At 36.9% G+C, this 17,240-nt stretch overlaps 2 protein-coding genes and 1 non-coding gene across 10 annotated transcripts in view; 1 reads left to right on the forward strand and 2 right to left on the reverse strand.

Annotated features, from left to right (window-relative positions):
- Positions 1 to 4,294, forward strand: part of LOC106155850 (microtubule-actin cross-linking factor 1, isoforms 6/7-like) — a 59,491-nt gene extending 55,197 nt beyond the window's left edge. For 7 of the 8 annotated variants that reach the window (XM_087003068.1, XM_087003070.1, XM_087003071.1 and 4 more), the window contains 4 exons: positions 164 to 292; positions 630 to 747; positions 1,411 to 1,542; positions 3,001 to 4,294. In XM_087003068.1, the coding sequence (XP_086859194.1) occupies positions 164 to 292; positions 630 to 747; positions 1,411 to 1,542; positions 3,001 to 3,137 (516 nt within the window). In that variant the 3' untranslated portion in view covers positions 3,138 to 4,294. The remainder of the gene's footprint in view (positions 1 to 163; positions 293 to 629; positions 748 to 1,410; positions 1,543 to 3,000) is intronic. The other variant, XM_087003075.1, reaches the window with a different exon arrangement.
- A 676-nt stretch (positions 4,295 to 4,970) lies between these two features.
- Positions 4,971 to 5,042, reverse strand: Trnaq-cug (transfer RNA glutamine (anticodon CUG)). The gene has a single exon. It is a non-coding gene; the product is annotated as a tRNA-Gln (tRNA).
- Positions 5,043 to 5,751: 709 nt separating this feature from the next.
- Positions 5,752 to 16,734, reverse strand: LOC106155840 (uncharacterized). Its single transcript, XM_013530855.2, has 22 exons — positions 16,600 to 16,734; positions 15,891 to 15,968; positions 15,480 to 15,611; positions 15,067 to 15,165; positions 14,128 to 14,226; positions 13,855 to 13,923; positions 13,053 to 13,139; positions 12,671 to 12,754; positions 12,178 to 12,264; positions 10,892 to 11,014; positions 10,533 to 10,631; positions 10,048 to 10,158; positions 9,400 to 9,468; positions 8,874 to 8,963; positions 8,363 to 8,557; positions 8,002 to 8,109; positions 7,675 to 7,776; positions 7,336 to 7,410; positions 7,125 to 7,166; positions 6,792 to 6,896; positions 6,444 to 6,572; positions 5,752 to 6,201 (listed from the first exon to the last, which is right to left on the reverse strand). Exons 2-22 carry the CDS (start codon positions 15,918 to 15,920, stop codon positions 6,007 to 6,009), a joined length of 2,130 nt encoding a protein of 709 aa, XP_013386309.2. The 5' UTR covers positions 15,921 to 15,968; positions 16,600 to 16,734; the 3' UTR covers positions 5,752 to 6,006.
- Between the last annotated feature and the right edge of the window lie 506 nt (positions 16,735 to 17,240).

The raw sequence follows: 17,240 nt of genomic DNA on the forward strand, positions 1-17,240 counted from the left end.
AATACAATAAGATATTTTCTACTGAAATAGTCGTATATAAACACCACCGCATTGTGGAATTATCTTGAATTTTCAAAACAAAACTGTGTTTAAATAAAATTCAATGTAAATAACGCACTTCAAGGTAATTGCCATAAACTAATTTTTTCAATCGCAATTACAGCGATCAAAACGTGCCAAACGTCCGGCTACCGACGCAGAGCAAATTCATGATGAAATAGAACGCCAATGTTCCACCTGCACGTGTAGGACGCAGTTCAAATCTGAGAAACTGGGAGAAGGAAAATATCAGGTACAGCGTTGATTTTATCAAATTAAGCGTGTCAGTGTGAAGTTCGTTTTGTGGGCATTTGAAAATGAAACTGGTTGGGTACAAAGTTAGGGGAAAGTTGGGGCTGTTCGAGTTTGGAGCTGAAACCACGATTGAAGTGGCTCTTGTCGTTATAATTTCTCCCTAATTGGCATTTAAGGTGCCCAGTTTCTAGTTTTTTATTGTTTAAATATATGATTATAATTATTTTGACTATTAATGAAATTTGAATGGTTTGCATACATCATCTATATCATAAAAGGCTATTTGATATTTTATTTAATAATCAATTTTGACCATGTTTCCTTTATTCTTCCAGTTAGGGGAGAGTCGCAAGGTTGTATTGGTCCGCTTCCTGAACCACACGGTCATGGTGAGAGTTGGCGGCGGTTGGGTAACTCTTGGAAAGTTTCTGGAAACGCACGACCCATGTAGAGGTGAGTAGAACGCATGTCACGGCTTTATTTATACCGATTATTTTTCTTTTGGATACCACGTTGTCAGATATTAATCTGCTTCCAAAAAGTTGGACTTGAAATCAGCCAACTGAAAGCTACAACTCCAGTTTTAAAGCTGCAGTATGTTTTGATTTATGTTATTTGGTACTTTGAAATTGTCAATTTGGTTAAAGGTCGAGAAATAATTTATCTAATTTTTCCTTTTGAAATGAGAAGGGATAAATTCATTTGCAGTTCTGTTAGTTCAAAAAGCACCGTGGGATATATAAAATGACACAGACAAGCTACAGCAAATGGTGTATTGAAGCAGGCATGTGTGAGATCTGCCTTGGGCTGATTTTGCTGCAGATATGAATATATGTCAATGTGTAAATAGCCATACTGCCATCATGTTGTCGCCAAAGTAGAGAGACCGTATAGGTTGTGGGCTGCTAATGATATATCAGTGCCTCTTATAGTGAAATGAGTTTTTTGTTTTATTTCTCTCTAGAAATTTCATTTTATTTTAAGTTCAGTTTGACTTGTTGTTTGTTGTTAACATGTAACGTATACGTGATATGGGATGTCAGTAGTTGGCTGACGTGATACGACTTTTGCACAGAGCATCCGTTTTTTGGCATGTGAGTTTTTGTTTGTTTTCAGCAAAAGGTAGACTTAATACCGAACTAAGGGAACAGCTTGTTTCCCCAGAAGGGGCGGCGCATACACGCGCCACATTCACATCTAAGCGACCCGGTCAATCCAACGGTCATTTGTTATCTCCTCCCACTCCAGGTACGTGCACGAGGTTCACAGTGTGTTAGTTGAGACAGGTGGTGGAGAAGGAATTGTGTTGGGCGGTGGCGGTCGCTTATTTTAGCAGAACACCTCATTTTCTCTTAGCACTTCACCAAATGGGGTTATTCCATTTCGAAGGCTTGTGGACTGGGGCTAGGGGGTATCAGGGTGGTGAAGTACAGCTGGGTAATTTGCACTAGGGGTGAAGTCGTGTTTATTTTGTGTATTAACAAAATATGCTTGGGAAAGGAACAGTGCATTTTCATTTTGCTTGCAAGAATGGAATAACCCAGTTCTCATGGTATGTCTTGTTTCACTGTATGCCCCTTTTAATAGTTTGTTCTTGTTATAAATGCATGTTTGTCTGTGTATTTTGCAAGGAAGTTGAATTCTTTCAAGCGTGGAAACTAAATGAGCTGAGCTTGACTAACTTTGCCTTCTTTATAGCCTCTAACCCTAGGAGCGGGACAACAGCCAAAGGCCGCAATAGTAGCGGTTGTACTTCTAGTAGTAGCAGCAGTAGTAGCAGGAGTAGCGGTATCCCTGTGCGTTCAGGGCTCCAGCAACCTAGAAATCTTGCTTCAACTAGGCACATATCTTCATCTCTCTCTCGTCTAAGCGGGCACCCTGATCCCTATGGACATTCTTCGTCCTTCCAGCTAAAGCCAACGGGTTTTACACATTCTTCTCTCACCAATATACAGGAGGCAGCTGCAGGTAGAATGCAAAAAGAAAATAAAAAAGCTGTGCAGAAATCTTAAGAAGCATTTTACACAATTGCAGAATAAATGGTTGAAAAAGTACACCTCGTTAATGAAGCTTCTTTACGCTCAAGTTGCAGTGAATGCATGGATTTTTGTTGCTGCTAACGTATCATTAGATGATATCATTTTAATAATCCATTTTATTGTTAAAATAACAATCAGCCATCTAATAAGTAGAATATCAATTTAAATTAGCATTAAACATTTTAAGATTAATTTGGTTGATACTTAACGGGATAAAAACGAGTGATTCGGCATGACTGACTGGTCTTTCACCTGCATGCCCCTACCTGTCTGACTAAATGCCCTCCTCTGACCTTGACAACCAACACCTTTCACTATCTAATCTGTCTATGAATGCCATGTGCACACAATATTGATTCGTTTTTCAGATCTAAAGATGAATGTGATTTTTTATCTCTTACGTTTTTGACTTTGTTTGTATTGTATTTGCATGTTTATCTTTTAATATATTTTAATTCAATATTCTTCGTTCTATTTGTTTGGATATTGCTGTATGTAGTTCATTAATGTGCCTACACGTTAGGACCGATATGGACCTTGGTTGATTGTTTATTTAATTCAGTTTTGATTTAAGAATATTTTCTCCTCTTTTTTCCAAATGTTACCCATGCATGAAGATATTTTTTCATTTTGTATCTTTATAAAATGAACGAATCGATACTTGCAGGGAATTTGAAGAAGAGTAGTTCAAACTCAAGTCTGGCTTCCACTGGTTCTTCCGGAAGTCGCGGAAGTAGAACACCGCGCATGTCGACCGCAAAAACACCCACGAAGAAAAAAGGGTCCACTCCTGGTAACAAATAATACGTTACCTGCGTATGCCCACATATACAAAGGCACTTTAAGAGTGCTGTTTTAGTATTTTCTTAAAGAAGGCAATAGCATATTAATAATGTAATATAACCAAGGGATTTTAAAGAAATAATTGTGCAAAGAAGATCAGAGCAGCTTCGCCCCAAGTCAAGTGCAAAATGCCCAGCCGAAGCTGATTCCCACGCAGTGTACCAAAGCTCAATCAGCTGTGCTTCCCCGCCAGAGGCCGTTTCTTTTAATGATGATAAGAATTGAATGATTTTAATACCAGTTGATAAAGGCCTATTGACTTCGCAGTAGGCGACACTAAAAACGTGATTGCTTTGCGTTCGTTACGTATGTCACAAAGAATTCGATTTTAACAGCATAAAATGTTCCTTGATTTTGTAGATAAAGCATGACATGTATGTAAAAATGTGTATAGAAGTAATATCTGACTCACAGACCATGGCGCAAAAAGCGCTTATCTTAATTCCAACATTTTTGATACTGGAAAAGTCACCAACGTTGTGACCGATATTTTATTGAACGGTTATGTGGAGAAACCGTTTGAAATATAATAATTTAAAGTATAACTTTTATTAAGTGGTACTATTTATTTTAGTATATACATGCATATTTTATAAGGAAAAGGTTATTAGTTTTGGGCTCATTTAACTCATTGTAGATTCAGAATTTTACTTCATTTACTATCAATTAATCAAAGCTTTTATACATACCCAGTTGATCAGGCGCACTACAGTAAGACCACTGGATAAAACGCTGGCTTGATTTTATAAATGGCTGGATAGGCCTGTGTTTATAGATAATTAGAAAATATAGGGGTAAACCACAATTAAAAATCTCATGTGACAAAAAGGAAAATGACTAAGTAGTGATTCATTCCTTTTTCAAAGCATCGCTGTGATGTTATTAAAATCACGAATCTATGTCATGGTCAGTTAGGGCTATAAAATGCCTCCTGAGGACAGTCATATTGAGTTGAGAAACTTTTTTGTCATGTTTTATTATTGAATGTCAAGCAGATGCCGGAGCTATTACATGTATGAGGAACATTGAGAAGAAACGGTTATTGTTATTTTTCCTTGATATTTGTTATAACGTTTGATCTAATGGCAAGAAAGAAATAAAGATACCATATAAATTAATCTAGTTGATTGTTGTTGCCCGTTAAGGCTCGTGTACCACCACTGCTAACTATAGTGTTTTTATTAATTTGTAACATGTGCATGTAAGAGCAAGTCGCTCTGTGGGAAGCAAGAAGAAAAAAGTTTAGGTTCCACCGAGATTTGAACTCAGAGTCCAGAGTGCTAACCATTACACCATGGAACCCTACTTTCGGTAATTTTATGCTAAGCGTTAAAAACTAAATGAAATTACATTTGTCTTCTGATTAATAAGTGTGGAATCAGATTAATTAAAAAACTCGTGTTTTTTTTAGTAATTTTAAAACTTACAGAAAGTTTTGTCATGTGGGTACGTGAACTATGAATTTTGTCTAACACTTGAAAAAATGAAACGGATAGTCACACTGTGGGAAGCAAGAGAAAACATAACTAGGTTCCACCGAGACCGGATTGCTGGATTCAGAGTCCATAGTGCTGACAATTACACCATGGAACCGTATTTGTTCACGTCTAACGTACGCATTAGAAGCTAAATGAAATTAAATGTCTTCTGATTAGTAAGTACGGAATCAGATCAATTTCAAGGTGTTGTATTATTATAACTTACAGAAAGTTGTGATACATGAACCATGATTTTGCCTCGGTGGAACCTATCCATTGTGACTTCCAATTGTCGTGAAAAAAAGTGAAAATGAATAGGTTCCACCGAGATTTGAACTCGGATCGCTGGATTCAGAGTCCAGAGTGCTAACCATTACACCATGGAACCCCTTACATCGTCTTACCTGTCTTCACCTATACAACTTTTCGACAGATAAAGATGTTAATTATAGTTCTGATTCTGACAGGTGCAGATAACGAAGCAAGGTGTTCATATCTATCGAGAGATCTGCTATGATTATCGTGAAGGCTCTAAAAACGGACCCCATGTTTAACCATTAATTAATGGGTTCTTCCCTGCCAGGCTGCGAGTTTCTTAGAACTGCGCGTTAACCTCATAAGTAACAGATCTAAATGCTTACATATTTCCAGGCCTTTATTCCAATATCAACAATTTGATTACGTTACTTTATTCTTATTTTATGTATAGTAAATATATATAAAGAGATACATATTAGTCACCTTAAGCTGTTCAAAATATTTTTATTTGTCTGTTCATTTCTAACTATAGAAAAAATTCTTCAGTGACATTTGTCATTGCGAAGAGCATTTCTTACACATATAGTGTGATGCACCCACAATGTGATCGTATTTTTATGTCTTGTTTACTGTATTTACATATACCATAATATTTAAACAATGTTAAAATGATCAGTCCATATATTAAAAAGTGGAAGTCGTTTACCCCCCCCCCCCCTCGCAAAATGCGCGTGTAAATGATATATAGAGTATCAGAGCTTTTAAACCGTTTGCGACAAGCTATAGTCAAGCGAGAGATAATCGAAAGCCCCATAAAGTTCAGGAAACAGTTTACAAAATAATTTTCAAACTTTTATTTTTCATGGTGATAATATTGAATTTGGCACAGTTTAGGAAAATACATTTTGCGAAGGCGCCTCCCCCTCTTGAAACTACTTAAATTATCAACAGTCAATTTAATAACGAACTGAAGGCTGTAGCCCTTTTATTCTGATTACATTAAACAAGCCCAACGTTTTCCTTTTCACTGTACTATATCAATTGCAATTCTTCGCTCATTTAAAGTTTAAGTTAAAATGAATGGTTTTCAGGGATCAAAGCATGTATGATGTATCTTCTGCGTCCGCGTAATCCTGCGTACATGTAAAACGCGCCGTCTTTAATCCCTTCCCTGCTATATGCTCTGATAAAATAAACTCGGCGAGTTCCGTGTAGCCCTCACTCCTTGCAAACTCCTCTGCGTCCATGTAGAACGTTAACACGGTCCCATCCGGCTGCAACACTCGACACTGAAATAACAAAAAGATTTTATCAGAACTCGACTCATTTCAACCATTTTTCAAATAAAGCCAACTTGTTTAGTTCAAATCCGTTTCTTTTTTTTTTCGTCGAAAAAGAGTGCAATTTTTATAATAAGCTACACGTGGGACACAGTGAACATCATAACGACATCAAAATGCAGCTAGAGATGGTTATTCTTCGTATGATTTTCATACAGACATAAACAGATTTTATGAGACATTTCACTCACCTTCTCTTTCCTCTTTGTATCTGCGGCATTCTGCACCAGCCATTTTACTACGTCTGCTTTACCGTGTTCTATCGCCAAAAAGACTAGGTCTCTGAACCCGCGCAGTAGTTCTACGCCACACGGTTCCAACTAAAGAGAGAAAATGGTTTAGAGGTTAGTCAGTGAATGTTTTTCTGTACCATTCTTTGTCGACGGGATCCGAGAGAGCAGTTATAAAACGCTCATTTTGATAACACCCATCAATAACAATGATTGTTATGATAATCTGCTAAAGGTGTTTCATTATGTCTGGTAAAAAGGTTGGAATTTGCCCTCAGATAAGGAAAGTTATCTGCAGTTTTAACTTACAATTTTTGGAAAATCTGCGACTGAAAATTTGGAATCTTCCATTTCCCTGATGAGATGTTTGAGTTTTTGGGACTGTGAAACGATAACTGAGCGTAGTTCTTCGTACTGAAAAAAAGTGTACAGTTTTCTTATATTTTCACACTCTAACATATGTTTTTTTTCTATACATAATAAAATATATATATAAAAGGCAATGTAATACGACCCCTATATTTTAAACAAAATTATCAAAACAAGGATATACATAATAATTCAGCATTTAGTGTCGACACTGGTAAGACTGGTTCAGATGAAGACAAAAGAGAATTTAATCCAAATTTGTTGATTATTCACCTTATCTACACAACTGATTTCAAGCTCCATCCCACAAGGCGCCTGGAAATAAAATCGACAGTAATAGACACCGGCAAATAATGCTTGTTTGGTTATAACAAGCTAGTGAGGCGAGCTTTTTTATTCAAATGTATGTAGTTTGATGTTTAAAACATAGTATTAATGACAACAATATTAAAAAGTTTGAGCGCTGTTAAAAGGAAATACACACATTTCGTAACTCTTCCAAGAATGTAGTCTTTTCTTTGTCGTCCCAGTTTAGTATTTGTTGACTCGTCACACCTCTCTGCAATGAAATAAAATGTCATCAGTTGTCTTTTGGTCTTTATATGTCATCCCTTGCTTAAATAAGAATCAACATCTATTTCTGTGATTAATTATACGATATTGCAATTAATGTCTCATCAATCCTCAAATTCCTCTTATATCAACTAACACAATGGGATTGACAATGCGGCTATCTTTACCAAAGAAAAAGGTGTTTTTCTTATGTTTAGAATACATTATCACATTAGCATGAAAGAATTATTCTATCATGCTGTACGTTTACCAAGTCTTTTGCCGTTTGGTCAGCACCACACTTGAGAACCATGGAATACATGTTATGCTCTCCCGACAATGTGGCTGCATAGTGTAGAGAAGTTCGCCATAACTGAAATGAAATACCATGTACATGTAATACCCAAACGTTATTCCAAATAAATTAATAGTAAACTGATATTTTTCATAATTTCCATTTAAGTTATAGCATGTTAAATGTTAAGTGCTTTTTAAAAATATTCTGACAAGACAAAAACGCCCAAGCAAGTACTCTTTGAGCTTAGTAATGAAATACTGTTGGCAAAACATAAGAGTCAAAAATAAGTAAAAAGCTCACATTATCTTTGTCCTCCAAGGCCAGCCTTTTGTCACAGTCGTAAAGCAAGTACTGAGCTGTCTCCTCCTGGCCGTGTAACAAGGCCTTCAGTAAAGGGGTGCGTCCACCCTGCAATATGGAGAACGCTATAAAGTATACCTGTACATGCTTTCGAGAGGAGAGAGAGAGAGAGAGAGAGAGAGAGAGAGAGAGAGAGAATAAAATGTTGTTTTGCCTTTATGCCCATTTAAGTAGAGACTGACAATAACTTAGATAGCATTAATTTCAGCCAGTTCTCTATCACAATGTAGGATTATATGTATTTCTGTATTTGTCGTAAGTTTGGCGTGCTATTATTTAATCGCATAAAGAAATAACAAACCTTGTCTTTGGACCTGATAAGCATTTCTCGTTTAAATTCAGTGCAATTCAACAAGTTTCTTAGTGACTCAATGTCTCCTTTCTGAGCTGCCATGTGGATTTGGGCCACGGTCGCTTGGAATTGCTTTAGTTGTTTTAGAAAGTTCATAACGTCCTTTGTCTCGTTCCCCGCTGCGTACAACACAGTGTCCCTGTACTAAAATGATTTTTTTTTTGGTTGAAACAACTTATTTAATTAACAAGTAAAACATTTCATACATTTTCCCAGAAAGAAAATAGGTAATTATGAACCTGAGCAAAACTGAATCAGTCAATGCAACGCCATCAGCATGTATGTCAGGTGACAGGCAAAGGTGATTTCGGATCGTAAAAATAGTCAACTATTTCATTCAATTTCTGTTACTAGTGCTTGAATAATTAATCAATTTATGAAAGTTTAAATACAGAAAAGGTTTCCTGGTTAAAGTAACTAAAAGTTCTCGCGAGTAACCCGCTGTGCTAACGCTACTTACATTATACTCAAAGAAGAAGCCATCGTATCCATTCTGTGCCAGGCGCTCCAGAGAAGGTACATCAGAGCTTCGGATGAGACCGATCATATACTGTAATTGAGAATTTGTTCACTCAGTTTTATTTTTTATATCTGATTTATATATATAATTATCCATTTACTTGTTCTGTATTTCTTTTTAATGCTCCAGTTAGTGCTTATTTTCAAAATTTGTGGCATGTACCAAAACAGAGTCGGAATTTTGAACCAGTATGCGTGTACAGTAAAGTCTGATCTATTAGTGAAATCTTATAAATTCAGGGTAATAAATTTCACACTTCTTTGTCGTCTCGTCGACTTACCTAAATTCACACTACCAAGTCCAATAAAAATCAAGTCATGATCATTGTGTCATTAGAACCTGGGTCTTGTAATGAAATAACTAAATGGCAATGTGTGTCTGGGTTATTGGGAACACGTGTTTTTAAATAGCGTATAATCTATGTAGGAATGGTTTGGACCGGGTATAATGTACATGTATGACCAACCTGGTCGATAATCCCAACAATGTCCTTCCGTCTCGAAAGTTTTGCTATATCTCTTGCAGTAAGGCCAGTCTGAAAAAAAAACAAGTGAAGTTCCGGTGAGCTTGAAGTGTTATCAGCTCTACACACACTGGACAATAGAAGTGTCACCCCTACTGAACCAATACTTTGGGGGAGATAAATGACTGTGGAATGATATGCTCCTGGTATCATTTTATTAACACCAAATTTCACAAAAAGACCAACGATACAATTCCATGGTACAGCGGTTTTATACTCATTAGTCACATCATAAGTAGACCAGGCATTATAACTTTGATTACTCTGATTCAGGGGGTGACACTTCTATGTCCAGTGTGTGTATCAGCAATACATTATATGTTATTGTATTTTTTAAACATATAGACTTTAATAATTGTAGTTTACTCAATTGTGCTAAATTGAACTACCATGCTGTACTGGAGCAATAATGCTATTGGCAATGGTGCTAGTGGTCAGAATGTACCAGAGCTGATAATTATTTCAATAGCAGAATCTTCTGCGCCTGCTTTAAGTTATGTACACCTTTATATGATTCCACGTGGAATTCATACATGTACATGTACTAGTATAGCTACGCATATTTGAAAAGCGTGCCCTCTCAATACTCACTACATCTCGTTCCGCTATATCCACGCCTTGTTCTATGAAGTACTGGATCATTTCCGTGCTGACGTAGCCGTTGGACTTATCCATGGCGTACATGAGTGCCGTCCGTCCACTCTGAATCACACAAAATATGATACATAATACAAACTATTGATTTTTGGCATTATTACACAAGGCATTTTGGATTCATCATCACTTCAGCTGTACGAATAATAAATGGTAGATATTCTTTTAATATTTTAATAGATATTTAGAAATAGATAAGTATTGCGTTATTTTTAAGTGGCCTCGCAGGTTATATGTAGAAATGCACACAAACATCGCGCGCGCGCGCGCGTGTGTACATTTTTATTTTCTATGAGTAAATTTACGTGCGCATGTATGAAAACCATAATCTTGGCTACTGGATAATATTTGGCTACTGGATGTAGCGTAATTATTTTTCCCCCGTTAACATTACCATCTCTGACATATATCATTTTACTAACCTCGTCCTTCAAGGTGTAATCTACGGTGTCTGAGTTCAGCACAGTCATCATTGAAATTGGGTTGGCTTTTTCATTGATAACTTCGAAATAAAGAGGAGCCTTGGATTGATGAAATGGAAATATGTGTAAGCATTATGACATATACTAACGAAGGGATCGATATAAATTAAATCATATAAAAAACAAATCAAACTAAAACTTTAAGTGCTGACTTAGATCCACAACGACTAGAATATCCTTTCCTCAAAAAATCTCTGAATAACAAAACACCACCCAGTCGTTTGAGTAGGTATTAATTATCGCCTCTATTGGTTATTTATGTATATTGTTGAGAGGACAAAAATAAAAATCAAACTCACTCTTATGTACCCATGCACCAACAAGTTTGTGTTAACATCTGCTCCAGCGTCACACAGCAAAGTGATCATCTCTGTATCCCCCAGTGTAAGGGCGTACTGCAAGATGTGCTGCTTAGCCGCTCCCTGGAGCGAAATACGACACAAGTGACATTTATAATTATGAATTTTTTAATTTTTTAAAAAACTTTCGTGCATCAACTGCCTTATGGAAGAATCTACATATCATTCTTACGTAATACATGTGTAAAGAAAATATGGAAAATTTTCATAATATGGAAATCCGAATCCAACCTGTTTTTTTTCTCGACGGTTTGCCACCTAAAAAGATAGGGGGAAAGGCCGGGGCGAGGGGGAATGCAGTTGAGATTTTATGCAAGGGGTTGTTCTAAGAAGGGACCACATTGAGGGACCAGCCATATCCTGAAATTTATTTCATATTTAGACAACGCTGTATGTATACACAAAATATACAGCAATTCCCTGACTTGGGCTGTTGCGGTATTTCAGCATACGTGTTTGTAAAGACTGCACTAAAACGTGCAAAGAGGAACGGGTTCAATTTTGCCCAGGATCCAACATTTGAGTACCAGATTTAGCTAAATATCTACAGTATTTGACTCCCAATCTTTGGTATTAGAAAATTTAAACAGAAGAAGTTAAGTAAGTTCCAGACAATATATGTCGTTTTTTTAGAACACTCAACCAACGACGTCAATTGAACGTCCTTGACTAAACTTACAGATCTTTAAAAATCTGGCAAATGCAAAACATTATTCTATTATTAGACACTTCTCTGAGTATGAGAACCTATAACGAAGGAAAGAGGTGGCATTGATCAGTAAGCCTAGCACTTTCTACAACCCTCTTTCTTGATGGTGTTTTAAATTTATTTTTGTAACTAAAATGCAATTAATTAATTCCATTTAGAATCAAACGTGATTACTGGGTGATTACCTCCCACAACACCGCCTACGCTTCATACTACGGCGTAAGTATCAGCTAATGAACCTGAACATATTGAACTGGCATCATAAGCGACAGCTTATTTGAAACCATGCACTATACCACATAACTGAACAGAGAAACTTCATTTAAATCTATCCCCAAAATAAATAAATAAATAAACAAATAAATAAACAAAAAGACGAAGACATAAATAAAACGGAACTTTTGTTATCAACCTCAAGGGAAATAAGTTGTGTTATTTTCTTTTATTTGGTTCACTGACCAGATTTACTGATTCGCAATACTGATACTTGGAGGGGCTCGATGTTATAGTCACCCACCTTATTAAGAAAATTGACGTCGCACGGTTTCTGGAGAGCCTGTCTTAGTTTTTCCACATCAGCCTCAAGAACCGCATATATGACGGCCTATAAAAACATACTTTACTGACAGTTATGGAAACTCAAATATGATATCAAACAATTTAGGTGAAAGAAAATAATAGAACAACAGACAGAGAGAGAGAGAGAGAGAGAGAGAGAGAGAGAGAGAGAGAGATTTTCATCCTAAATGTCTAGGACAGCTGAGCGATGAAATTAATTCCATGCAAAATTTGTCGCTGGAAAGAATTGTTAAGAATTAGCAAGAGACATCTGTGACTATCTAGTGAAAAATCAGTCTGTGGCCCTGGTAGAATCTGGTCGAGGGTACTGAATTTCCCCTTTCTTAGTAAATTAACTAGTGTCAATACGGCACCACTGCAAAAATATTGTCTATCTTCGCTCCTTACGGATTAAATCGCACTATAAATGACAACCGAATATGAATACTAACCAAAGTTGGTTTCATCTTGTCAATTAACAACACCATGTCTGTGTAGTGTTTGCTGGCAGCATAGCGTATGAGCTGACACCCATTCTAAAACGTCAACAAAATCACCATGTAAAGCAATATACTGCAAACAGCCTCATTCTTTTATGAATGTAACTGGAGACATACTGGTTTTATACAAATGAATGTCAAAAGATGTATCGTAATTGTTCATTTAAATTCATAAGTGTTGTTCATATAATGATATTGCAATTAACTTAATTCTGGCGTCTTTAAAACGTTTCTTACATTGTGCTAGTTTGTTTAGAAGAATCTGATTTGTGTGTTTTATTTTTCTTAAAGACAACAAAAGGCAGAATAGAAAACAAAACACGCTTTTACTAACCCGTTCTACACTGAGCTTACACCAGTTTTGTATCAGTTCGTCTAAGCGCTGGAGATCGTGGTCTTCGATAGTTTGGAAAGGACCTGGCTGTAACAGATATATTCATGCCACTTACAATATGATACAGGTAGCTGGGGATATGATTCGTAAATGTGGTCATTTCTTAAACAGGCCTACCCAACTACCAGACTCGTTTTCAAGCTGTGTATCAGTACGCATTTCACAGTATCAGACGCAACACCGCTCTTGATAGATGTGATAGTGACGATTCTCAGCGGGGTTGAAAAGCATTGCATCACCACTCAAAATTTGTTCAGGGTATGATACTGTGTAATGCGTACTGACTCACACCTTGAAAACGGGTAGTGTGGTCTGATCTACCGATGAATTCAGGATCATTCGGTGCCGAGTCTGGTAGTTGGGTAGGCCTGTTAAAAGGTAACACGTCACCGATATTTAGCTATGCAGCGACCCCCTGCGAATAAGATTACTTTCCTCCACATAAACCCAGTAAGTCCGTCAAAGGCGATGATACATGTATCTTATAAAAAGACTGAAACTCGACGAACCCTATACCAAACGAACCCTATACTAGTATACATACTCGGAAAAGGATATATATATTTATGTATAATATGATATAATGCGATAAAGATTTGCACAATTTGATGTGTATTGAAATTTAAGTCAAATTTGTTTCAGTTGTCCCCCCTCATTGCTATGATCCTCAACGTCCCTTCTTTCATGTCATGCTCACAAAAGTAACAAATTTAAACAAAATATTGAACACTTTCCCACTTACGCTATATTTCTTGTAAAAATCGTGCCAGTATTTACAGTGTTGAGGTATCTCCTCGGCCAATTTATTAGCCTGAAAAAATGATAAATGAATAAAATACACTCGAATCGTAACGTAAATATAAACAAGGATTACGAGATTAAGATTAGAGCGCTGACAAAAAGGGGGGTAGACACTTTGAGGGAAACAAATTTACTTCTAAATTTACACCCTGAAAAGAAAGAATTATTTCCTACGTGATTTTAAGGCTTTTGCTAATGTTTTATATTGACTTACTTTATTTCTAATAAAGGGGTCCACCCCGCATGCCATAAGATCAGCCACGTGGCCGGGTTCGTTGTGAAGTGCTGTCACGTGGAGAGCCGTGCTTCCGTCCTAGAACGAGCATTAAGATGCTACGGAGTTGCCGACATATTTTTCTAGCTATTGATTCTACGACAACGACACCAAATAAATCTTATTATAAATATTATTAATAGAAAATAGAGAATGGAATAAACTGTAACCCGAGAATAAATACAATCGAGAGTCAAGCTTGATTACAAGGGCAGAGTTGGTAATACGTTTTTTTCTTTGAAATGAACACCATATTAATATCCACTCCCTTTATATAAGAATTTTAGACATATTGCAAATAGCACTGAAGAGTAATGAGGAGCAGCGTAGGAGTAGACGTTATTTTTACACAGAAGCCTTTGATGTATTCAATCATTTTGAATAAAGTTAGAGTAGGAGGTCGGCTCACTGCTGATGTAAGGGCAAGCTCTTCATTGTCCCCTCATGTTTTACTTTCAATTTTTCTTTACTTGATTTATTTTTAAACCATCGGTGAGGCATAATTAGTGCGAACATTGCGTGCATGCTACTTTTCCCAGCCGCACATTGTTCTTGACACACAACGCCCTCCAGTGTCAACAAGGGTGAAAAAAAGGTGACGCGTGACGTTATTACAACAACGCTGGTCTTGCGTATTTCGATTTGATATGCTGAGAGGGCAATCAGGGGCTGGGGGCGCTCTGGAGAAACCAGGAGATGCAGGTGTCGATGTTCCAATCCAAATCATTTTCAACACAACCTCCAAGAGTAATTCGAAAGCACAAAAAGAGGAGACAAGAAACATTCGTTTGTTCATATCTAAAAAAACTTGTTTCTTTTAACGCGTGTGTGTGTGTGTGTGTGTGTGTGTGTGTGCGGTTAATTTGTTTCATTACTCACCTTATTTTGAGCGTTGATGTCGATATCTGCTGCAACCAGTGTGTGGAAAATGAACGGGCGGTGCATGGTGCACACATAATGTAAGTAAGTGTTGCCTTTCTGCAATGCAATGCGTTATCTTTATTTTTCTCACTATCGTCTATTCATTTATTTTTATTTATTGTTGATTACATATTCCAAATTATTGCCATGCTGAAACTATGAAAATTATCTTATCCACAAAATAGATCAATCCATTCATTTAAGCATTTTATATCAAGCTGATATCTACCAGACTGAGGACCACGCGTAATAATATGATTTAGTACACATACCGTATGTGTACTTGATGTTATTTTTGTCACACGCATACACACACGTGTGACAAAAATATTTAAAAAGTCATTAATCATAGTAGTTTAAGAGCGACTCACTTTATCCTTATAAAGCACGTCATCCACATCGACTTCACGTAAATATCTCTTCCTGTTGACATCTGACTTGGTGGCAATCAATCTCTTTAACAGATACAAGTCTTCACTGTAAATCGCCTTGCCTATGGCAGTCTTAAAGAAAGAAGCAAGTTAGAGTAGATGGCAAATATATCAGAAGCTTCATATATCGCATTGGCATTTGGGTCACTGTAGCTTTATTTAAATCAATCTTTAATCATCGGACACACATTCAGAGAGAAAGAGAGAGAGAGCGGATTCAAGAATTATATGTATACTTGAATACACTGATTTTGCACGCTTTTACGCACACACCAACGCGCACACGTGTGATAAGCAAGTTAAATAGCAACAGCAACGACATGCAGCCATAATGGAGCGTTCCAAGCCTACCTGTTCAAGCTCAGACATCTCCCCTGCCATGTTGAGCTACAGTAATGCCTTCACATGATCGATATGAAAACAGAGATCCTGCAAGGAAAGAATAAACAATACTATAATCACCCGATGAACCTGAACAGAAATAATTGTAAAATTTAAATGGTTCGAATGAGTTCAACTAGTACCGGGTAGGTGTACATCATGAGGACAAACAGGCATGCATGGAGACTGCTCGCGATGTTGTCATGTAAATAAAAGTTTTGTTGACATAAAAGGTCAAATGTACTACTATCTGTCAAATTATTCGTTTAACCGTCGTTATTTAATTTGTTAACTCTTAATTCATGACCATACTTGATACTATAGTCTACATACCGTATGTTACGTGTAACCATTACATGTAGTTCACTGTAAAATTGGCTACAAATACAACATTGTTTGTGAGACGCCAGCCATCGAACTTTTAGAAGTGTTGTGATTCTAAAATACTACCAACCACCATTGAGAAAAAACAAAATGTGAAATCGCTGGTATAGGCCATATTCATATTGCAGATTTGTTACAAGTGCATACATGTACGTAGTTATTACAGCGTATATGCGATATGCCCTTCTCTTCAGCAAGCTGTATGTTTAATCACACATCTCTCTCAAGGTGACTTAACATTCAGCAGAGAATCACAAGATGTTTGTCGATCACACGAGCAGAAAATCGCACTTACTTTGAGCCCGATTTCCTCGCGAAGGTATAAGTCTTGACTTCTTTCTCTCCCAGCTCCACTGCAGGTCGCCATCTTGTATCCATTGTAAACAATGTATTGAATATCGACCATGGTGTGCTGTGTAAACTGTGGACCCAGCACTTGAAAGGCGCAGTTCTTGTGAAAAGATTTGGAAGATCAATTGTTATTTAAAACGCTTAATCCTAAGTGACGAACATTTAAAGTTGCACACTGATTTAAACGCGTCGACGAGACCATGAAATATGTCTTTCATGCAATATGTGTCGAGTTTTTTCTTAATTTCTTTTCTTGAAGTCCATGCTCTCTCTCTCTCTCTCTCTCTCTCTCTCTCTCTCTCTCTCTCTCTCTCTCTCACACACACACACACATTTTTTTCAAGCGCTCGCTTCCTTTCTTACGTGCGTGGTTTTATTGAAAAGGGTTACCATGTCTAAATTTGGGGGGGGGGGGGGGGCAAACACAACTTGTAGATAGATAACTGAAAAAAACATATGTGCAACACAAATACTTTAAAAATGAATATTTTAAATGTCTCCAGTATTTAACAGAAAGTTTCAATGATCGAAGATCGATGATGAACTCAAATATTTTTTTCAGATCCATTTCCCGCCGCATTTATT

Source organism: Lingula anatina, chromosome 2, assembly GCF_051362555.1.
Source record: "Lingula anatina isolate TDL-2025a chromosome 2, LinAna3.0, whole genome shotgun sequence".
Taxonomy (NCBI): domain Eukaryota; kingdom Metazoa; phylum Brachiopoda; class Lingulata; order Lingulida; family Lingulidae; genus Lingula; species Lingula anatina.

Excerpts from the sequence above, each read along its gene's own strand:
- LOC106155840 (XM_013530855.2), bottom strand. The coding sequence starts at position 15,920 with ATGGCAGGGGAGATGTCTGAGCTTGAACAG. Across the intron at positions 12,265-12,670 it reads ACAAGATGAAACCAACTTTG|GCCGTCATATATGCGGTTCT; the intron begins GTTAGTATTCAT and ends ATGTTTTTATAG. Across the intron at positions 8,964-9,399 it reads TTGTTGGGATTATCGACCAG|TATATGATCGGTCTCATCCG; the intron begins GTTGGTCATACA and ends TCTCAATTACAG.